Raw genomic sequence first — 24,437 nt, 5'->3', positions numbered from 1 at the left:
AAGATGTTCACTAAGTTGTAATCAATGACAATAAAAAAAATTCTAATTTGTTAGAGTTAAAAAGCCATTTAGGTGCAGCCTAAATGGTATTGGTGAATGTTGAGCACCGATACCTTAAAGTATCCCCTACGCCGTGTGGAGGTTTAGGGATCAAGTCCAGCTGTTGCAACCACCCCGTGTGGAGTTTGCATGTTCTCCCCGTACCTACGTGGCACTCCGGTTTCCCCAACACATGCATGTCAGGTTGATTGGCCGGTCGAAATTGTCCCTTGGTTTAAATGACCAAGTGAGTTGTCTGTCTCTATGGTCTGCATTTATATAGCGCTTTTCAAGTCAATGAAGACCTCCCAAAGCGCTTTACAATGTGCTTCACACTTACCCATTCACACACACACTCACACACCAATAGCGGCCATGCAGCCATGCAAGGCGCCGACCTGCTAGTTGGGGGCATTTGGGATTCAGTTTCTTGCCCAAGGACACTTCGACATGCATGTAACACGGAGGAGCCGGGAATTGAACTTGCGATCTCTTGATCCCAAGACGAGTGCTCTACCTCCTGAGCTAATGCCGCCCTCTTTGTGCTGTGATTGGCTGGCAACCAATTCAGGGTGTCCCCTGCCCACTGCCTGTAGACATGTGGAATTGGCTCCAGCGCCCCCGCGACCCTACTGAGGATAAGCGGTGCAGATAATGGATGGATGATTGTCAGGACCAGAACGAAGACAAGACCCACTTGCGTGCGTTTCTCTTAGTTTTATTAGGAAGAAGGGAAAGGGTCGTATACACGATCCGTAGATCGTTGATAAAGGGAAGCAGGTTATTCAGATGCGGAAGTGGTATTTCCGTGGCGAGCGAAGGCAGTGTCGAGAGCGGGAAAAAACAGATCGATGGCCGGGACGGGGGAGCAAAAATGTAGTCAAGTTCAGAAAAGGGGTCGGAGCCGGGAATCAAACAGGAATCAGGACAGGGGAGAGTCAGGGCCGAAGGGCTTGCCTAGCGTGAGCTGAGGTTCGCAGACGGACTGACAACTGGTGACAGAAAGACTGGGGTTTAAAAAGTGACAGGTAGCCAATCAGCGTCTAAGGCAGTTGGCACCAAAGGAACAGGCTCAGGTGCCTCGCATCAGTATCCATGACAGATGATAACTGGTATTTATATTCTATCCATCCATTATCTGCATCACACATCCTTAATAACAAGTAATACTGTTTTTATCTAATCAAAATAACTCATAGTATTAGCACTTGGTATCATCTAGTATATTTAGTATAATTTCGTATTGAATTGTGAGTAAATTCAGTTAATGTCTGCAAAGAACAGTTGTTGTAATGTTGTGGTAAATTACCGAGGAAAACAGATACACTTTCTTGTTGTATAAATACAGCTACTGTCAAGACCAGGACGGAAACAAAACCTTCTTCCGTAATGTTTACCACAAGTTTTATTGAAGGAACGAGGAAGGGGTGCGCCCACGATCAGGAGTTCGCTCTCGTACTTGGCTTGTCAACGAACACGGATGTGAATCTTCCGTAGCGAGCGATGGCAGTGTCAGGGGCGGAAAACTGGTCGGTAGCCGGGACTGGGAGAGCAAGACGTGGTCGGGGTTGGAAATGAGTCGTAAGCCGGGATGGGAGAGCAGATGTGGTCGGAATCAAAAACGGATCGTAATTACGGACAGGAGAGCAGACGTGGTTGAGATCAAAACAGGTCGTAACGGGAGACAAACAGGAGCAAAAACGGGACAGGCTTGAGTCAGGGTCGAAAAAAACAGTGTAAAAACAAAGATTCGCAGACGGACTGACAAAAGGCGACAGACAGGAGTGGGTTTAAATAGGGACAGGGAGCTAATCAGAGTCCGAGGCAGTTGGCGCCAAAGGAGCAGGATCATGACAGCTACAATGATTTAATATGTTTGTTTTTTTTGTTTTTCAAACAATGCAGCTATTCTAGGCGGCAGTAGGTCAGGAGGTAGAGCGGTTGGGAGAGTGGGTGAGTGAGTGAGAGGTCACGGGTTCGATTCCCAGCTTCTCAGGGTTAAATGTCGAAGTGTCATTGGAAGTATCAATGAACCTCTAATCCCTCTGATATGCAGACAATCACATTACATGGCTGACTCTGCTATTGATGGGTGAATGGGTAAAGTGTGAAGTGTATTGTAAAGCCCTTTGGAGGTCCTCAGTGACTGGCAAAGCGCGATATAAATGCACTCCATTTACCATTTCTAAATTTTAACTTCATGTTGATGGACACACGACCAACACTTGGTATGAAACTGAAATATAAAAATTTGAGGCTCTGGGCCCATTTTCCTCTCAGACGATCCAAAACAAAAAGCCAAAACTGACAATGTGAAAGATCCTGCGATTACTCGGGAAAATATCCAGACTGCAAATATTGAGGCGGATCATCATATGTCAAATATGATTCATGCCACGTGACATCAGTCTCTAGGATCGTTAGTGTGATCAGTTAGGATTTTTTGTTTTAAATGATTGTCTGATCTAAATTCCTAAAGGAGTATGTATTATGTCTAAATGTGTATACTTTAAGGGTTTGTACAGTATATTCAAAGTGGGACACCACTCAAACTATAATTCTTTTTCGCTTAGGAGAATCAGAAATGTTCACTCTTGAATTTAATGCTGCCATTTATGTATTGGAATGCATGAGAAAATCAGAAGGACGAGCGCTGGAATTCGTTCCGTGACAGCCGGAAATAAAATTTGGAGTCTGGAGTTGCTTTCGAAATGGATCAAAACATAAAATATTGGGAATATTTGAGCAAAGGATTAGTATAAAATATGATCAGATGATTAAACACTAAATACAAACTAGAAAAAAAGTTTCTAATAAAGTGAACCCTTGTTTATCATAGCAGTTACGCTCCAAAAAGAACCCGTGATAGGGGAAATTTGTGGAGCAGAAACCTTTATTTTTCTTATTTTTCCTTCTGCCCAGCAAGCACCAGATTGCTGTCTTTTTCCTCTCTCCCTGACTTCCCCAACTCCTTGATAAAGCATTGTGTGAAGCGTTACGCATTTGGGTCCTCTGCTTGTACCAGTCGTGACACAGAACCCTTAACAACAAAGCAAATAAAATATACAGTATACGTTGCCAATGTATAGAATATGGGTATTCATGTCCTATTTCTTGTTTATTTTGTCATCAAATGAAACAAAAAAATTATTATTTTTCTCTTTTAAGTCTTTATTACATGTTTACCCATAAATGCCACATCTAATTTTGTTGTAAACAAGGTTCACTATGTTCTTGTCAATGTCAACAAAGAAAATTAAAATTCAGTTCTTATATGACACTTCAATGCATGACAACATATTGAATATGATAACAGATTTCCATTCATAGTGTATAAACGGTTGTCCTGCCAGTTGCCCTTTTATTACCCTCACCTGCGCTCACTCTTTCGGCCCCAGTTGCCACTCGTGTACTTATTATCCCTCTCCCTATCTAAGTGCTTCCTCTTCGGTCACTCATTGTCAGTCAGTCAGCGAAATTCAGCATGTGCTAGGCAAGCATTTTTGATTCTGGCTCCCGGTTTGATTCCCACCTCTTTTTGCATCCCACGACCTGCCTGCGCACTTCGTCTTCCTGCCTGATTCCTTCCCCTGATTCCTGCAATGGGTCCCCTACCCCTGGCTTCTCAATCGTCTCCGGTTTCCTGACTTGCTTCTGATCCCTGACCACGCTTCGTTCTCCTGTCCCGGCTACCCGACTTGTTCCAATCCATGATCACAGTCTGCCCTCCGGCTCGGCTGTTTTTTCCTCTCACAATGATCCCCCAGATCCTTTAAAAAAGTGTTTTGTGAAACGTTACGCATTTGGGTCCACTGTTTGTTCCGGTCTCTTTGAAGGAGGTGTCCGAAATTTGGAACTTTGTTACTCTCTGCCGCCCTCTCCTGGCTTGAAGTCATGATTTCAGCCTTAGACTGCTCATTCATGACCCACGTAAAAGTAATTGGGTTAGGAGAAACTCTTCTTTTTTTCATGTTTTTGGGTTTTGTGTTGGCGTTTGGAGTCGACTTGATCATGGTCCATGCTACACTTACCAAAAAAATAAAAAAACATGACGTCACTCTCCAGCACTCTCCTTAGGCCCCATTCTCAGAATCGAATGTGTTCTGCCCCAAACAGCTTGGATAAGAGTAATATAAAAGCAGATAGGCACAGCAGAGAACAGAGCATAGGGCCTTATGAACTCAGATATTGTTAACACATATTTAATCGAGAAAATATTTAACTTTTATCTTTTTAAGGACACCTCAATAAACACACCCCAGCTTTAAAATGAGAAACGTCAGGAAAATGACAATCTCGGACCCAGCTGTGTACGTGAGTTCCGAATTGGATTTCTATTGATTGTTTGTCTAAAGGGGAACGAATACATGATGATTGATGGAATTCGAGATGACATGTTCTAAATCAGCCTTGTCAAGAGAATTTTCTTTGATCACGTTCAGGAATTTACCTGCAGCACCAGTATGTCCGTTGGTGCTGGATGCTGTGGTGCTGTTCTCAAATTGCTCCAGCGGAATCTGATCCAGACCGGTCTCCGGGTCTTCCATGTAAGCGTTTCCTCCTCCGCCGGCCGCGATCAGCAAAGGAATCAGCTCGTCGCCCTCCATCTGATAAAACGAGTGGTACAAATCATTTCTTTTTTGCTTATCGTGTGCTGGGTTGGGAGGGGTACTTTAAAAATGGAATCCGATATAGTTACTTCTTACATTAAGCACATTAAGAAACCAATATTGTTCACTTTCTAAACCCAACAATGCCAAACTTCTGACGATATTCCGATTTTCTTTGCTGTCCATTCATTTCAAATTGACTGGTTTACTTCTTAGTCTAGTGCAGGTCTCTTGGATATCTATTTACAGCAATTGGTGTTGTGGATTTTGATCACCAGTTAACAGGGTTGGGTAGGGTTACTTTAACTTGATTACTTTCAATTACTTTTGGATTACTCCGATACCAAATATGCTAATAAAAGACAAAAGAAACTAAATCTGAATACAATTATGGCTTTGATCTCTTTGATCTCCGGCAAAACTAACATAAAATGCGACAGAAACAAAATGAAAATAAATCCAAACAGCTTGCCAACATCATTTTTGCCGTTCCATGTATTCCGTTACTCCCCAAGCCTGCACAAAATTTAGTAATTGTATTCATATTTCGTTTCTTTTGTCTTTTATTAGCATATTTGGTAATGGAGTAATCCAAAAGTAATTGAAAGTAATCAAGTTAAAGTAACCCTACCCAACACTGCCAGTTAACAGCAGAATACGAGAAGACGATCGATCAAATTTACAAAATGTCCCTGAACACATCGCTAGCGTGCAACTGCGTTAATTACCTCCAACGCAGGGTGAAAAAAACCTCTTCTAGTTTTAGTGATTAAAATTATTATAGGTGCAGTATGTATATGTAAATATCTACAGACGCTGTCCTACTTATGAACGAGATTCCGGACGACCGTTCGTAAGTTTAATTTGTTTGTAAGTTGCTTCAGTGCTATATTTTCTATGTTTAAGGCCTGTAGACGTAACCTGTATTGTTTTGTAATGAAATAATAAACATTTCATAAAATAATATGCTTTATAAAGATAAACAAAGTTAAGTTTAACTTACTTTTGGAAGATGAGCTTCAATAGTAAGGCGACTTCCTACTTTGTGGTAAAAAGTGGCCAAAGAAAAGCCGTTTTCTCAACCGCATTAAGCTTTCTTATTCCACTTTTATTTAAAAAGAAACGGCTCGCCTCTTCTTTATACTTTACACCAACCATATTGACTGGATGCACGAGATATTAAACAATAAAAATGTCAAAGTTCTCAGTGCTCTGGAGATACAGTTGAGAATGTTTACACACGAACTAGGAAGAGGAAGCTGGATTTCTTCTTCTGGGTGGTTACTGTGTGACCTCTCACGGCCCCACATGGCGTTAGCACTAGAGTAATGTCCTGTACTTGGACAAAAGTGCACACAATCCAAAATCTAACTTAGAGCAATGTCCGGATATGTTACAACATCCTGAAAAAAATGACAGTTTTTACTGTTTTACATAAGTCGAATGGTTGTAAGTAGGGGAGCATCTGTACAGGACATTTCTGTTGTGCTTCTTTCTAACGTTACCAGCATTTGGTGGCGCTGTGTAGAGGTCACCCAGAATCCACCCCGAAGAAGAAATCCGCCATCTCCTTCCTAGTTCGTTTGGACTGTATCTCTAGCGCACTAAGAAATTTTTGTTGTTTAATATCTCGTGCATCCATTCAATATGGTTGGTGTAAAGTGTAAAGAAGAGGTGAGCCGTTTTATCTTGAAATGAAAGTGGAATAAGAAAGCTTGATGCGGTTGAAAAAATGTAATCCTGCAAAGTAATCGTTATTTAACAAAAGTACCTGTAATTTGATTATTTTGTAACTGTAACAGAATGCAGTTAAATTTATGGGGGATCTCAATTACAAAAGTTACACGTATTTTGTTACTCCCAAGTCATGTGCTGCTTGCATCTCCAAATATCATCCGGTTCCGGTTCTACAAAGATAAGTATCTTTATTTTTTTTTTAACTTTCCAGCGGGCGCGACTGCTTTTGTTTCGAAAGGTCGTGCACAGCAGGTTTGATATTTGCAACTTTTACTGCACTTTCAAAATCGAGTTTTCGGCCACATTAAGGCTTTTAACACGGCTATTAATTTGTCGCGATGATAACGATAAAAAGTAGCGATTCCAAAAGGAATAATAACAAACAGAGAATGCAATTTGGTGAAAATTGCCCGTTGATGCTGATGAGCTGCTAGCGAACTGAAATGCTTTAGAATTAATAGAATTGTTGACCTCCGGAATTTGAAAGCGGAAGTAGGTTTGGATGAGTCATTGTGGAAGAAAGAAGGGATTTCAGTGGCTTCAAAGGGGCAGTGTAATTAATTTAGCGCTTCTTAGTGATTAAAAAACGTCATTAAAAAGCAAACTGTTTTGATTTAAAGGGACAGTGTGTATTATTAAGCATCTCCTAGTAGGAAATAAATGAAAGAAAACAGTTTTAATACAAACGGGACCAATTGTATTATTCAGCGCCTCCTAGTGGTAAAAGCAATATTGATTCGAACAATTGAAATGTATATGAGATGATTTTTTAAAAATACTGGTAGGATTTGGGCAGCATGGCGGTGCAGTGGTTACCGCACGTGCGACATAGTTCTATAAAACCTCCTTGTGTGAAGTTTGCATGTTCTCTCTGTGCTTGCATTAGTTTCCTCCGGCCCCTCAGGTTTCCTCCCATATTCCCAAAACCATGCATGTCAGGTTAAAATGCCAGTCCAAATGATCCCTAGGTGTGAATGAGCGAGTGTGTTGTCTGTCCCTGTGTGCCCTGGGACTGGCCGGCAACCAGTTCAGGGTGTCTCCTACCCACTGCCCGAAGACAGCTGGGATGGGCCCCAGCACCCCCGCAACCCTACTGACGATAAGCGGTGCAGATAATTGATAGATGGACGGATGGACTTGTAGGATTGAGATATTCATATTTATTTTACATAATATTAGGCTGCTGCGGGTACAACCACAAACCAGATATCTCTTTTTTTTGGGATCTTTTCTTTCTTAATTTCTATTTTGTAATTCTTCTTTCTTTTCTTCTTATTTCTTCTTTCTTTTCCCTATCTCTTTTGCCTTTTTATTCCGTTCTTTTCCTTTTTCTTTTCTTTTAAATCTTCATAAATGGCCGGGCAATAAAATGAGAAGAGAAAATTGCGCGTTTTGGAATTTTTGTTTTTCCTTGTTGCGCTACACAAAGCAGTGACATCTAGTGGTGAAATAATACACACTGTTCCTTGAAATATCAAGCAAAGGTACATGGCCTAGCATATAATTCATTTTTCGAAATACTCGTAGGCCTGTGTAATTTTCAGTTTTTTTCAAACATGAGCTTTGTGTACTGGGAGCTCACATCATGGTCCTATTTGGTTATTTTAAGTCTCTGTAGTTCGGTCTTTTCCATCTGCTTTTTAGCACTTGTTTTCAGTTGCACAATACAGCGACATCTCGTGGTCAGAAAATACACACTGTCCCTTTAACCATTGCATGAATGTCTTTAGCCTGGGGAGGTAAATATGTAAAATGCTAATAATGCTAATATAATTGAAGTAATGTGAATAGTAATAATAGTAATTGTCATGATAGTGAGAAGTAGAACAATGATATAAGTCGGAAAAACTTCGAACACAGAGGTAAATACGTGAAATTATTATTTTATTATTAAAGAAGCAAATGTTTTCCCTGGACCTCTCATTCACGGAGATATTTCTAAACGAGAATATTGTGGTATTGCGGGAAATGTGATCATTTTGCAAAATAAAGAAAGCACTTCCCTCAATTTTGTAAATATTTGGAAGCTTAACTGTCTTGAATTGGATGAGAAATATGAAAGGAGACAGATTTCAAAACAAAACAATGAATGGAAAATAACATGATCCTTGCCTAGACCTTTTCGGAACCTTGGCCCACTTTTTAATTTAACAAATGTTGAGCCACACTATCCATTGAAAATATTTGAAAATCAATTTTCCGGTTTCATGTTGTTTTTTGTTTAAAGTTTAAATGATCATGTTGCCTAAATTGGCTATATACCATTTTTTATTATTTTTTTTGTATCACTGTGGCTCAGAAGGTAGTCATTTGGGATTTTACTAAATTGTTAACCTATTTTTCAAGTTTTACTACATTTTGTATCTTGTTTTTCTAGGAAAATAAAAAATACTACATGAAATAGGCAAAACTTGCCAAAGGGACAAAAATAGTTTTTAATACCTTTATCTGTTTTGTTTTTTAGTAAGATAATAAAATCTTTGGTACCGTCCGTAATCATTGTAAATGTGAACTCTCTACCAAATAAGACCGATGAACTGGCTGTGCTGGTGAAAAACAACAAAAAGCACAGGGAGTGCAGTTTGCTGTGTTTTACGGAAACGTGGCTCACGTCTAGCATCCCGGACGCTAACACGGAGCTACCCGGAGCTACCCGGTTTCAGCGCTGTTAGACCCGAAAGCCTGCGGGAAGCGGAGAGGAGGTGGACTCGCTAACACAAAGGTGGTGTATCCCTGGGCAGAAAGATTTCCAACTGCTGCAGGGACGTCGAACTTTCAGACTAGCGTGTGACGTCATCCACTCGGCTGTTGCTAAACTACAACAAAGCACCCAGAGGGCATCCTGTTAATCTGTTAATAAACAACAAGGGAGAATGCTGGAAGTGTGAATTTCCCTACGGGGATATGAATAAAGTATCCACCTATTTATCTATCTATTTATCTATCTACTGTATTTGATAATTTAATTTTTTTCTTAATTTAGGTCAGGGCTTATGATTGGGGTCCTGAAGTCAAACCAGTTAAGAACCGCTGTCCTAAACGATTGCATCATCAAATCCTCTTTAAAAATGACCTCACCTTGAAGATGAACGTAGCTCCTCCTCCCCCGCCTCCCCCGCCAGACCACTCCGCGTCGGCCTCCCCCCGCGTGTCGATCACAGACGATTCCCCCAAGCAGATCTTCTGAGTTTGGCTATTTCTCTGAGTCACAAAGAGAGAAGACACTTTTTCTTCTTTTTTATTCCTTCACTCAGACATATTCATTCATCCCTTTGCACACTTACCCCCGGGCACGCGTCCTCTCCCTGTTGACCCACTAAGATGTAAAGTAATTCGTCTTTTTCCAGAGGGAAGACAGCTGATATGAAAATTCCGTGGTTGCGCTTGTTGTGGTTTTTGGCTCCTTTCCCTCCTGCTGCACCATAAGCCGAGATCCTGTACCGGGGAGTGATGGGGACACATTATTCCTCTGTGGTGTCAAACATTTAGTTTTTGTATGTCATCACACATCTTTTGCTTTCAGGTCACAAACAGCCCCTTGAACTTTTTAATCCAGTCCGCTAAACAAAAATGCTAATACTATCATTCTAATACGCGATAGTAAAAAAGTACTTCTTATAAACATTTGTTGTTGTTATGGGGGCAGTTTTTCCCCGGTTTCCCTTCAAACCACCGCTCCATGAAAATATATATTTTTTTAATAAGTGTATACTCCGCTCGATGCTAGCACTCAAATAATGGGCAACAGTTTTCTGTATTTGCTATTTTCTATGGTGCATGTAATGTCATGACCGGAACGGGCAGAGGACCCAAACGCGTAACGTTTCACACAATGCTTTAATGTCAAGGAAGTCAGGCGCAGAAAAAAAAAATAGCGATCCGGTGCTCGCTGGGCAGGAGGAGCAGGAAGCCCTCGCGAACGGAGCGTAGTCGGAGATCGGAAGCAAGTCGGGCAGCCGGGACAAGAGAACGGAGCGTTGTCTGAGATCGGGATAAGTCAGGTAACCGGAGACGATTGGGAAGCCAGGGACAAACGAGCAGGAAACAGGAACAGGGAGCCAGAGTCAAAAAATGCTTGCCTTGCATGTAGGGAGGTTCGCTGACAGACTGACAAGGAGTGAATGACGTGTTTAAATAGGATAAATAATTAGGGAACGAGTGGCAGCTGGAGCTGAACGAGTGAGAGCAGGTGAGACCAATTGGCAAAATCATGACATGTATTGTATTTATCAAGATATTTATCAAATTTAATTAAAAATGAAAACAACTAATGCGCTAGCTGTATTGTATTTTGACTTTTTCAACGTATATTATCACGTTTTATGTTTTAAAAAGGCACATATTATACTACTTATATAAACTGATAATAATTTCGCTCAATTTTTTTTCTATAATCCACCCTCAAAAAAACAAAAAAAGGAAAGAAAGACAATGACTGGTGGATAATTGAAGAAGAAGAAAAGTCAGCGAGAGAGAAAGCTGCCCCTCACAAATGAAAAATGAAAATTCGGGTTTTCTCTTGGAATGGTCCCTTAAAAGTTAATTGGTTAGGCTCAAGCTGGATCAGGCTTTTTCTTCTAGGCCCCATTTGACCTTAATTGTGACGTAAAATTAAAAAAAAAATCTTCCCATACAAGTATTTTTGGAAAATGCATGTTTACATGTTAACACGTTGAAGTTTGTGTGTTTTTTACCGCAATGAAGTGTCAATAAGACACAATGTCAATTTAAGAACTTATAACACAAATTCAGTTTCTCTCCATTTTTAAATAACTTCTCACGGCTTAAGTGTACCATATTATTTTAAACACGAACCACTCAGCAATCAGAAGTTTATGCTCACTTAATACGGCACCGGATGTAGTCAAGTGTCAACACTCATTGACAGACTGACTGACCGACCAACTGGTTGACTGACTGACTGGCCGGTCGACTGACTGACTGATCAACTGACTAACTGACTGACCGAGCGGTTGACTGCCTGACTGACTGATTGACGGACCGACCGAGCAGTTGTCTAACTGACTGACCGAGCGGTTGACTGCCTGACTGACCAATCGGTTGACTGACTGACTGACTGACTGATTGACAGACCGACCGAGCGGTTGACTGACTGACTGACCGATCGGTTCACTGATTGACTGACCGATCAGTTGACTGACTGACTGACCGATCGGTTGACTGACTGACTGACGGACGGACAGACCAACCGGTCGACTGACTGACAGGCCGGTCGACTGACAGACATACTGACTGGTCGGTTGACTGACTGACTGATCGATCAGTTGATGGAATGACTGACCAATCGGTTGACTGACTGACTGACCGATCGGTTGACTGCCTGACTGATCAATCGGTTGACTGACTGATTGACTGACTGATTAATGGACCGACCGAGCAGTTGCCTGACTGACTGACAGACCGACCGAGTGGTTAACTGACTGACCGACCGATCGGTTGACTTACTGACCGACTGATCAGTTCACTCACAACGTACCGACTGACCGACCGACATTTTTACTTTTTTCAAATGGTCATCATATACAAGGTAATAATAAATTGAAAATCAACAGCTTTGATAAACAATTGACTTAACAAGGGAAAAAAGGGCAGACAGGAAAAAGATGGCGCATATCTTGCACCCTTTATGGAACTGACCTGACATCTGAGCTACACATAGGGCTACACAATAAGCTCATCACGACTCTTATATGTGCATGTTCGTAGCAAGCTCTCATATCCTCGCCTATCCCTCATGCAAGACAATGCCTGTTATTAGCACTCAATCTTCATTCAGCCAAGGCACTCATTTCAAATTCAAAGTCTATCATGGCACAGCACCAAGAAAAACTAGCGCAGAACTCATAAATGCTTCTGATGATGATAACTCAATTTACTGACAAATTGACTTGCTCTTTGCAAAACGAGAGCCTGCTACATAAAAAGTAGAAAAAGACGATTTTTTTGGTCTGAAAAGCCACAGGTGGATGAATACAAAGGTTGATTATTCCTTCTACCAGCCCATGTATAAGCATTATTCCTATTTTTAAGACCATGAGGTTCAGCTCATTAAGATCACGCGTTTAAATTTGTTTCTATGATACTCAATTGTCACATGTTTTAATCATTTAAACTAAATTAAACTATGGCTACTTTCAGTTTTTGTGTCTAAATCCCATGTCAAATATACTACTAGCTTAATGCTACATCACCAGGAAGACCCAAGGTAGGATATGTCCAAATTACTTTCTGCTATGCTTGCATCTAAGAGTTAGCTAGCAGGATTAAACGTCTCATCTCATCTCATTAGCTGCACCGCTTATCCTCAGTAGGGTCGCGGGGGTGCTGGAGCCCATCCCAGCAATCATCAGGCAGTGGGCAGGGGACACCCTGAACTGGTTGCCAGCCAATTGCAGGAGGATTGAATGTTAATATGTGAATTACAACTACAGTACTTCCTGTTTATTTGTCTAAAACTTATGTGAATTGTAGTACGAGCTCAATGCTACATCACTAGTAGGACTCAAGAGAAGACATGGACTGGACCAGTGTCCAATTTACTTCATATACAAGGTTCTACACCTTTTTCCTGGCCAAATCCAAGCACCTTTTAAGACTTTTAAAGCTAATTTATCAATTTTTCTGGTACCATTAAACTAAATCCAGTGTGAATCATGTGTTTGCAGATCCACAAATATACCTGCAATTAATATTTGGGATTTTTAATCTTGAGTCTGCGTTTGTCAAGACGTGTTTTCTATTTTTGTTTTTGAGACAAATCTCTTTCTATATAGATGTTGGGTAAAATATCAGTCGTGTGTAGCTTACATTTTCAGTTGCAGGAAGTTCTTTCCATTACAATTTACCTTTGGGGAAAGGTACTTTAATTTTTTTGGGATGCCTCATAATGAATGTCCATAATAGATACGTAATCCTTGCACTAATACACATTTCATAGTGTCCTGTTTAGGAGTAGCATGCACCTGTCCCATAGGGGCCAATGAAGCTTCATAGGAAAATGTGGTATAAACTAATGCAAGCTGCCGTTAATCACAAGGGAAAACGTAATCCAATGGTGACGTGAAGTCACCAGAGAGCAGTGTCAGCGTCATTTTTAAACAGACTTGTTGAGAAACATGGCAACATTTTCAAGAATTTACAAGCACTTCACTCAAAATTTTAAGCACTTTTAGATCCTTGAAAACCAAACATTGAAATTCAAACTTTCTTAAGCATTTTGAGCATCCACACAAAACACACCGTAAAGTGTTATGATAGAATACAATCTAATGCCTTTTCCTATGTCATCTTGATCCCTATTTGTCTGGTGACTACACAGTGGATTTTGGCTTATCATTAATATGCTTATTTTTATTATTTTGACGATTGTAATTATGATTATTGTTGTGATTATGATTATGATTATTATTACTATTATCATTATCATTGACAATTATTGGAATGGGCTGCAAAAATATCGTTAGACATCGAACCGGTCCAGGGTAAATAAAAGGTCTCAGACCTGAGATAGAAGTGAGAAAAAAAAAGGACAAAATAAAAATATGAGCCCCTCGATACTAATTTGGCCTGAAAGCTAACATGTTCGATTTATAATTTCAATTAAGATCATATTTTTTTCACATTTTTGCAGTTGTGGGTTGTTAGGGCCTGCAAGGCCTTTTCTGCAGGCCTAGAAATATCTGAATAATGCGATGTAATTATATTTTGTCCAAGAATACTTTTGAAATAATTCCAAATTGTCTGTCAACTTCCTTTCATTGCTTTCCCCCAAGCATTTAACTAACATTTAATGCGTATTTCTACGCATTTAACATTGCAGCCATTTTAGCTGCTAGGCTCAGAATTACTCCTGTAGGCCTTCTGATTGAAATTTGCAGGCCTTAAAGCATACCATCAGTGTTCAATAAAGCTTTTTAAATAGCTATTCAGATTTCGAGTTAGCGACATCATTACCTAGTCTAAAAAGTATTATTCTTCTAAATTATAATAGCATTACCTTCTTCTCTCTACGGTAAACTTTTAACTTTCAAACAACTTCACTACCAAGCTACTGAGAATCTCTGAAAAAAACACAATTTCTTATAAAAAATATTGACTTTTCAGTGCGACAACGAATACACTATGAAACACAAGTACATGTGTTATGTATAACAAAGCATCCACGAGAAACAAAAAAATATTTACAGATGTAGAAAAAATGCTAAATTACAAAATAATTGTAACCTTTTTTTAGTACTCAACAAATTGAAAGTCAACAAGATGGAATTCCTGGGAAAAAAATAACGGGCATATTGAGTAATCACAAGAGAAAAAAAGCGTCTTCAAGGGAACCGGCTCTTGATTGATCCTGTCGTTCACTTCCAAGAGCCGGTTCGTTCGCTGAAGGCATAGGTGTGAAATCCACGGCCAGCCACTCCATTTTTTTTTTATCAAAAACACATCTTGCCAGTACAATACAGTGAAAAGTGATGAAAAGGGACTCACTGGTATCTATTAGTGGCCGGAACCTTCCACATTTGGACGCCCTTTAAGGGTCCCTCCTTGCCCACAGTCACGCTGACATTTTTGTTCCTGTAGGTGCTGTCACACTGAGCCTGGGTGGGCCCGTGAGGACCACTCGCCCCGCATGAGTTGAAAAACCACGTCATCAAAGACACTTCTGGATCAGAAAAACAAGAAAGTTACACTCCGTAATTTTTAAATGGGAGCGCTAATGAACATTGGAAGGTTTCATGCATCACTAGACACAAAGGGGAAACAATCCATTTTAAGCTAATAAGCTTCGTCTTATAAAATGGATTAAAGATGACGCAACGGAGTGTTTGAGGAGGAAAAAAATCACCTGAAAATGAAGGCTCTGCAAGGGGACTAAAGAAATTCCTCAGGTCGGCCAAGGGCAGCATAGAGTTGAGATCTGAGAAGTGGTGATAAAAGTGAATAAATATCAATTTCAGTCCTTATTTTTCCCCTAAAAGAAAATGGGACCATTAAATCAAACTATTCTACACTTGTAGGTTCGGCAAGGACGTGCAATAAGGGAAAAGAGTCATCTGGTAGCTCATTTGTGCCCAGAATATTCTGGCATAAAAACAGCTCATTTCAGCTTTTATATTGACCGTCTCACAACACATATGTAAAATGAGGAATAAGAGCTGTTCCTCTTTACTTCATTCACAGGTATTATATTATTTCAGGGGTCTCCAACCTTTTTCAAGAGATACTTTTTCAAGTCGCCCAAAGGGCACCCAGTTTGATATGTATTTATAAAATAACTTATCATCTTATTACTATTTTATTACTATGTTATTACCGTGTGTATGATTGGAAGTAAGGTTAAATAAACTAAAAATAATTACTAGATAGTCACAATTACACAGCACCGGTGAGCTATTTTCAGAACACGGCCCCAGACACCTTAGCTATCCTCAGGGGGCACCCTGGTGCCCATGGGCACCAAGTTGTAGAACCCTGCACTATGATACTATTATTACGAGGTTAATTAATGGAAATAGTGTTAAACTAAAACATTTTTTAACTAGAAAATCACAATTACGAAGCATTGGTGAGTTATTTTCAGAACAGGTCTGCGGGCACTTCAGCTATCCCGAGGTGACACCCTGGTGCCCGTGGGTGCCATGTTGGAGACCCCTGCACTATGTTATTATTATGTTATTACTAGGTTTATTGTTGGAAGTATCGTTGAATAAACAAACAAAAAAATCCCTTTACTCGAAAATCACAATTACGAAAAATGATAAGCTATTTTCAATACAAGTCCGCGGTCACTTCAGCTATCTCTAGGGGGCACTTTGGTGCCCACGGGCACCACGTTGGAGACCCCTGTTTTTTTATTTTTTCAAACTAATTATAATTTAAAGTCACAATATTGGGATTTTCTTTTTCAAATTAACTAAATTTTCACATATTACTATAAATGTTATTAATACAAATAGTGTGTGAAATACTACCGTTCTGAGCAGATGCAGAGTGAGGCACGCAATTCTCTTGCCTCATGGCAGAGGGCGATACTGAGAACAAGGATTCGGATTTGGCGCTAACCTCAACAATGAAATTAGTGAAATTAGTTGGGATCAAAAAACGCCGGGACGGGAGATCAAAACGTGGTCGGTGTCAAAAAAGCCGGAGAGAAACAAGGAAATCAGGAACAGACGGTGGAAAATAGGTGAAAAAAGTGGAACCGACGGGAGTCAGAGTCAAAATGCTTGCCTTGTAGAAACAGACGTTCGCTGACGGACCGACAACAGGCGAGTGAAAGGACTGAGCTTAAGTAGGACAGGGAACCAAGCAGCGGCTGGCGCCAAACGAGCGGGCAGAGGTGAAATTAATCAGTCATCATGACAAAAAGTCCCAATAATGTCCACTGTTGTCGCGATCTTTCTTTGGTGGTTTAGCTCGGTGTCATACCGATGACGCTACAAGGTAATAAAATATTTGTTTTTCTATGCTACAGTTGATATATTGCTTTTTTGCCCAGCCAATCAAATAATGAATAAGAAGTGAGTCAGTTTATTTGTAAATCGGACTGCGCCTCACGACTTAACACAAACCTCTCCGCGCGTTACTGAGCTGCAGTGGGTGGAAATATCGGAAACAGCTTTTGGGGTTGACAGGGTTCACGCTAAAAAAGTGAAGTTTCGAAGGAAACATTTTCCCACCTGTATCGAAGCAGGTCGCACTGAGGGCGATGTCGTCCAGGGCGACGTCAGCGTGGGACCCTCCAAGCCAGACAGCTGTAACCTTAAGACGAAACCTGCAGGATAATGCGTTCCATACGCGTACTTGTTAAATTACAAAAACTTATAAATCACTCAAAATAATAAAAAAAGAACACGGAAAGTTTAAGTCAATTCGAGGGATTTCTGATTTTAATGGGGACCCCGTTGGTCCAAACACGGCATTTTGATTATTATTATAGAATACAAGCAGGGTTGGGTAGGGTTACTTTAACTTTTTACTTACTTTTGGATTACTCCAATACCAAATATGCTAATAAAAGACAAAAGAAACTAAATATGAATACAATTACTAAATTTTGTGCAGGCTTGGGGAGTAACGGAATACATGGAACGGAAAAAATGATGTTGGCAAGCTCATCTCATCTCATTAGCTGCACCGCTTATCCTCAGTAGGGTCGCGGGGGTGCTGGAGCCCATCCCAGCAATCATCGGGCAGTGGGCAGGGGACACCCTGAACTGGTTGCCAGCCAATCACAGGGCACACGGGGACAGACAACTCACTCGCTCATTCGCACCTAGGGACAATTTGGACCGGGCAATTCACCTGAAATGCAATGTTTTTGGAATGTGGGAGGAAACTGGAGTGCCCGTAAGAAACCCACGCAAGCAATACAAACTCCGCACAGGAAGTCTGGAGCTGGATTTGAACCCACGCAGGAGGTTCCCATGACTTGCGCTAACCACTGCGCCACCGTGCTGCCCATGTTGGCAAGTTGTATGGATTTATTTTCATTTTGTTTCTGTCGCATTTTATGTTAGTTTTGCTAGAGATCAAAGCCAGGAGAGAAAGCTTACCACATGTTGTGAGTCATCATTCATATTTAGTTTCTTTTGTCTTTTATTAGCATATTTGGTATTGGAGTAATCCAAAAGTAATTGAAAGTAATCAAGTTAAAGTAACCCTACCCAACCCTGAATACAAGTTTAAAAGCTGTCTTCCTTGCTAGTTCAAAATCCATTAATGTCTTCTCTCCTTAGTGTTTACTAAACTTGAAACAAATCAACCACAAATACCCGTGACGAAGTTCCATCATCTGCACGACGACGTCCTCCCAATCGTCCTTTCGCTGACCACGGTTCTCCCAGATCAACGAAGCTACGGATGTCCCGTTCTCTTCCACGGCCACCGACACGGAGCCGTTAAAAGAGCCGAACAGGTAAAAAGAAAACCGCATCTGCGCAAACAAATGTCATGGCAAATAACCAGCTGGCACTTAAAAGAGGTGACATTTAAGGCGCAGTAAATGTGTCAAACAGCTTACCTGGCAAGCTCTCTTGGGGACAGGAGCAGGAAAAAAGGGACTCCAGACAGATGCCTCTTGGACGGCATGTTTTGCCCTGATCTCCAGAAAGAGGAAGTGTCCTGGGGACACAAAGTAAATATACTTAAATGGGTCGGACAAGATAAAGACAGATTAACAAAGGAAGTACAGTTTAAATAGTGACCTTCATGTTAACGTCTTTATATAAGACGCTCCTGAAAACCACAAATTAGCCAGAAATTTAAAGTGCGCCTTATAATCTGGAAAATACGGTGAGGAAAATTGGAAATGCATGGTTACAATTACATGATACTGCATACGGTAACTTAAAATAATTTGTTGTCTGTCATGGTTGCCATGGCGCCCAATTGGCCCCGCTTGTGTGGCGCCAGCTGCCGCTCATTGACAGATTGGCTCTCCGTCTTTTTTAGCTCAGTGCTCTCATTCTTCCTTTGTCAGTCCGTCAACGAACCTCTGTCCCTGACTCGGTCCAGTATTCCTGTTGGTATTTCCTGTCCGGTATTGTTCCCATCTATTTTCCTGTTTATTATTCTCTCCAGTTTTCGTTCCCGTCTAGTTTGTCCTGTTTAATTTCGATATTCTGTTTCATTATCAATCCTGTCTGTCCCATCCTGTCCGGTATCAACCCCATCTGTCCGATATCTGCTTGGGCAATTGGAATCACTCTCGTCGGTCTCTGGCTTCCTGTTTTTCCACGCCAGACCGCTGCCTAACGTGCATGACTCCCCATTTCCCGTAAAATAAAAGGCTTGTGTGAGAACGTCATGCATTTGGGTCCTGATCCTTTTCCGATTCATGACATTTTCTTTGAAATAAATTATTTGAATTTAAATGTTGAATGTAAATGGCGGAACAGTGGTTAGCGCGTGTGCGGCACAGTTCTGAGGTCATGAAATCGAACCTTCCTGAGTGGAGTTTGCATGTTCTCCCTCTGCTTGCGTGGGGTTCCTCCGGGCACTACGGTTTCCTCCCACATTCCAAAAACATCCATGTCAGGCTAATTGGCCGGTCAAAATTGTCCCTAGGTGTGAATGAGCGAGTGAGTTGTCTGTCTCTGTGTGCCTTGCGACTGGCTGGCAACCAGTTCAGGGTGTCCCCTGCTCAGTGTCCGAAGATAGCTGGGATGGGCTCCAGCACCCCCGCGACCCTACTGAGGATAAGCAGTGCAGATAACGGACGGATGGGTGGATGGATTTTTTTATGCAACTGTAACTCATACTGTAGTTTTAATTCCATGAACCTTATAGTCTGGTGCACCTAATATATGAACAATGACATAAGACTTAAAATTAAGTCAAGTCCCATTTATGTGTATCCCATCCCCTGATCTTAAACCAGCATGCAGGCAAGAAAAAAACTCAGCATGAGGATAATAAGAAACCTTGAGAAGGGGCCTCACAAGTGGTTATCCCCCTTCTATACCAGGCATGGGGAAAACTATGGTTCATGGACTGCATACAAAATAAGGACATATTATAAGATTTTGCTTTTAATCTTTCCGTTTCAAAACCAATTTTATGACATGTATTGGATCCAGGCACGGCATCAGCAGAAATAGTTTTCATTTTACCCCTGAAAAGTGATGGGTCCCGGGGACTCGCATGCTCAAAAATCTATGGGTCCCAACAGAGATCTATGGGTCCCCAAAATTTAGTGTTATCGGCGACAAATATATAATATAAATCTATATATTCATTCAGTTTTAATCATCAAATTATTAATTCATTTTCTGCATCAAATTATTGTTGGTAATATACCGATTAAAGGGATAACCACAAACCTGTCTTTTTTCATTTTCTCCTTTTATACTTCCTTTTTTTCTTAACTTCTTTACACAACATAATTCGTAATATCAATCATCAAAGCAAGTGAGCCGTTTGAGAGCCGGATCTTTTTAATGAGTTGAGCCCAAAAAGCCGGTTCTCTAAAAAACTTCCTTTCACTACACAACGAGATCTCGTTGGCCGAGATTGGCCTGCAGACGAAAACTCGAACCGCGAGACCAAAACAACAATGGTCAATGGCAGATCTGCCTGAAGAAAAGTTTAGAGTGCAGTAAATCTTTGTTAAAAAAAGTAATCGGGTAATAATGACAATTTTGTGGCAAAAAGGTTGCGTCACGGGGACGCACGTTGATTTGAGACTATGCGTCCCCAGCAAAATTATGCGTCTAGGACGCGGGCAAAGGAGAACACTGCTTAAAATCAAATCAATCTATCATGGTTTTTCCTCCCGGCCCCTCTGCAAATGTTAAAACCCCATGAGGCCCGTGATCCCAAAATGTTGCTCTAGTGTGCTTCGGCTCGGCGCTTTGGAATCACGAACGGAAGACACCAGCAACAATAATTTATTCATCCCTCCATTTTCTATACATCTCATTTTATGGAGGCTTTTAGAGTGATTGGAGGCAAGCGGAGCTGAGTTTTACTGAATGGCCGAACGCACCCTGAGACTGACTCTCCAATCAATCACATGGATTGTGAATGGAGCAGCCTCCGCAAATCAAGTCATCTGCGTTAAATGAAAAACCACGGCGTCATTCAGCTAAAACGATGCATTCGAGCCAGCATCCTGCGCAGTTCAGTTCTAAGAACTCTTAGCAGAGTTTTCATATTAAACCCAATATTTTAAAAACATTGTTGTTTTGTGTGTTGGTTGGTTGGTCGATCGGTTGGTTGGATTCCTTAACCATTAGGATAATGGGGGTACCATTTTATGTGGGGTGTCTTGGCCAAGTACAGCCATGGATGTATTTTCACATGATTTAGGTTTGTTTTACCAACACTCAAAAGGAGACTACTGTAGTTTGCCTTTCTTCAAGAAGATATATCCTAATTAAAAAAATGAATGTTGCAATAACAAATAATTGTCAACATAAAATAAAGGTTATTCATATGCTATAGAATAGAAGTGTGTTTTAAGCTTAGATTTAAACATTTCCACTGAGGTTGCAGATCAGAACTCAGGGGGAAGAACATTCCACAGCACCGGGGCCCGGATGGAGAACGCTCTCTAACCTGCGGATCTCTTCTTGGCTCTTGGCATCACTAGTTAAAATAAACTACATTTTCTGACAATGGGATGAGTAGGCCTATATAGTTTTTGTAATTTGATTAGAAAATAAAGTAAAAATATCATAAAATTAGAAACAAAAACTAAAATTAGCAATGTTTTCTGAAATCGGGGTGAAAATCTTCTGCTTATTGTTACTTTTTTCATACATAAATTGAAGAACTAGAGAAAAAAAAACTCAAATACGATACGAGATAAGAGTATGATTATTATTTTTTGCAATGTGAGTGTAAATTTATTTGTCATAAACTTCACAATCTAGAGACTTTCTCAATCAATAATCGCAAAATTTTCACAAATGTTTTATACATTTGGTATGTAACATACTGTGTAGATCAACTGCGGATACAGAGTAAGGCCCGCAAATATCCAGCCTCATGGCAGAGGGCGATAGTGAGATCAAATATTCCGATTCAACACACACCTCAGCCCTAGACAATTGAATTTAGTGAATTTAGTATTAGCAAGCTAACAACAGTCAAGACATCCAGTCATTTTCTTGCATGGACTATGCTGTCCCAGTCCGATGTGGAGATTATAATTAGTGCGTTTGTTACCGCCCATCTCGATTAATGTAATGTACTACTCTCAGGTCTGCTGAAGTCCAAATTCAAGAGCCTGTAGCTGGTACAAAATTCTGCAGCTAGGTTTTTAACTAAGACAAGAAAGTTACCCCGGTTTTAGCTAACTTGCATTGGCTCCCTGTCAGCTTAAGATGTGATTTTAAGGTTCTGTTGGTTTTATACAAAATCATGCTTGGACTTGCTCCTTCATATCTTTTAGATTTAATTTCCTCCTATGTTCCGGTCCGGAGCCTTTGCTCTGAAAATTCTGGTCTACTAGTGATCCCAAGAGCTAGGAAGAGAACTGTAGGTTCGAGAGCGTTCTCCATCCGGGCCCCAATGTTGTGGAATGCTCTTTCCCCAGAGATTCAATCTGCAACCTCTGTGGAACTGTCTAAAACTAGGCTTAAAACACACTTCTATTCTATAGCTTATGAATGATCTATATTTCATGTTGACAATATCTTTGTATTATTTGGTATTGCAAAATCTGTTGCAGCCTGGTCATCTTGAAAGGGGGATACCTCATGTGTGGTCCCTTCCCAAGGATTCGTCATTTTCCTCATGTTGAGGTTTTTGAGCTTTTCCTTACCCTCATGTAGGTTTTCGATCAGGGGATGGTGAAATAATAGTCAGTAGTTTGCAATAATCTGTGTTTTGTGCACCCATTTGAGACTCCTTGTGATAAAGGGCTATACAATAAACACGACTTGACTTTTTTTTTCATAAAGGAAGATTGATCTATTGATTCTTTTATCCCAGAAAAGCAGCACATAGACTTTAAGCTGATCTTGGACTCCAACACAGCATCCTGTTTCTTCGAGGTAAGCTACTTGGAATATTCGAACGCACATACCAAGTGTCTGGATTAATTTTAAGCTGTTTTACATTTTCCTCACATCCTTTGCACTCTCGCCTTGGATTTTGTTTACTGCCATCTCAACCTGGCATCTTAACTTCCTGTTGATTCACTCAGGGTCTCTTTGCAATTATAGTACCATAATTGTGATCACCGTGCAGGATTGACTGCTAACGAATCCGTGTCTCTGTAATATTCAAGACTGGGGATTAACGGAATACATATATGTAATCAAGGTACAAGAAAAAACTGAATTGCATTCCGCTACAGTTACAGCAAACAAAGACGTAATCAAATTACGGGTACATTCAGCTATAATAAGAATGACTTTGCAGGGTTACAATTTAATTTGGATATATATTTTGTACACATAATGCACTTGATTGACGAATTGTGTCATTATTTTATTCAATGACACAAGAGAGACAGAGAGAGATTAGGTTTACACACGGCGGACAGTAAAAACCGGCACCTCATCCTCCAATGCATGTTTGTCAGAAGGTATTACAGGTAAAAGCACTATTTTTGTCTGTGTTTTCTTACTCCTTTAATCTAGCACTCGTTTTGTTGAATAGGCCCACGTCTGCAGTATCGTGAGGCTGCTAACATGCGTGTATTGGCAGTGAAGTTGCTCGCTATTGTTGCGTTCAGGGACAGGTCGTAAATTGGATTGATAATCTACTTTGGTATTTCGCAGTTAATTGTTGTCCACTATTTGATCACTGTGTTGTTATGTTGTGAGAACGATTTACTAGTAAACCTGAATAATTTCAAGAGGTTTGGCATCCCCTCTTAAAATCAGCTTTAACCAACTATACTACATGGTTAAAACTCGAGCATTTTATTGTACGACTACAAGCAACAACCTAACACTGGTTTCATTCAATTCTTTTTCAAGTTATTTTTATTGTTTAAATTGTCTTTTATTAGCATATATGGTACTAGAGTGCATTTTATCTTTATTTTTGACGTTAAATAATGTGTCCCATATCAATGAATATAACACTTTAATCTTGTCTCTCCCACACTTACTTAGGATTATTGAAGCTCATTTCGACTGTTGTTTTTTTCCTCCTAAATAAGGATGAAGAAGGTGAAAGCAGAGTTCCTTGGTAAATATGTCACAAAAACTCCAAACAACAGGTTAATGAATGTATTTCCCTCCAGTCCAGTGGGCGTGTGATAGAGAGATGGGAGCGTAGACAGCACGTTCATAGATCTGCCCACCTCTACTGCTCACCCAATGAAATTGTTTTGTCTTTGGCTAGCAATTCTGGGTAATTACAGGTTTTCTATGGGTTTTTATCATAAAGTGTCACAACAATGAACATACATTATTTAATGAGGTTCCATACAAAGGATTGTTTAGCGAAGCACAGCCAAAACCAGGTCTGTTGGTGTGATGCATCGACTGTAAACTGTAGGTAAGACTGTGCCCTTTATCTTCGAACATCTTGCATTATCAGAGTAGCCTTGGCTATGCACTCACCAAACTC

General features: G+C 40.4%; 1 protein-coding gene across 1 annotated transcript in view; it reads right to left on the bottom strand.

Moving 5' to 3' along the window:
* Window positions 1-24,437, bottom strand: part of ltk (leukocyte receptor tyrosine kinase) — a 139,334-nt gene that overhangs the window by 40,498 nt on the left and 74,399 nt on the right. The window contains exons 8-15 of the mRNA XM_088354741.1: window positions 18,427-18,527; window positions 18,179-18,339; window positions 17,084-17,178; window positions 15,250-15,321; window positions 14,892-15,066; window positions 9,671-9,821; window positions 9,465-9,587; window positions 4,490-4,646 (exon numbers count right to left, since the gene is read on the bottom strand). Of these exons, the coding sequence (XP_088210867.1) occupies window positions 4,490-4,646; window positions 9,465-9,587; window positions 9,671-9,821; window positions 14,892-15,066; window positions 15,250-15,321; window positions 17,084-17,178; window positions 18,179-18,339; window positions 18,427-18,527 (1,035 nt within the window). The remainder of the gene's footprint in view (window positions 1-4,489; window positions 4,647-9,464; window positions 9,588-9,670; window positions 9,822-14,891; window positions 15,067-15,249; window positions 15,322-17,083; window positions 17,179-18,178; window positions 18,340-18,426; window positions 18,528-24,437) is intronic.

Source organism: Urocampus carinirostris, chromosome 15 (genome assembly GCF_059441175.1).
Source record: "Urocampus carinirostris isolate Australia breed hairy pipefish chromosome 15, RoL_Ucar_1.0, whole genome shotgun sequence".
In the NCBI taxonomy this organism is placed as follows: Eukaryota; Metazoa; Chordata; class Actinopteri; order Syngnathiformes; family Syngnathidae; genus Urocampus; species Urocampus carinirostris.
The sequence above is the reverse complement of the archived record's forward strand: the minus strand, read 5'-3'. Positions and strand labels throughout refer to the sequence as shown.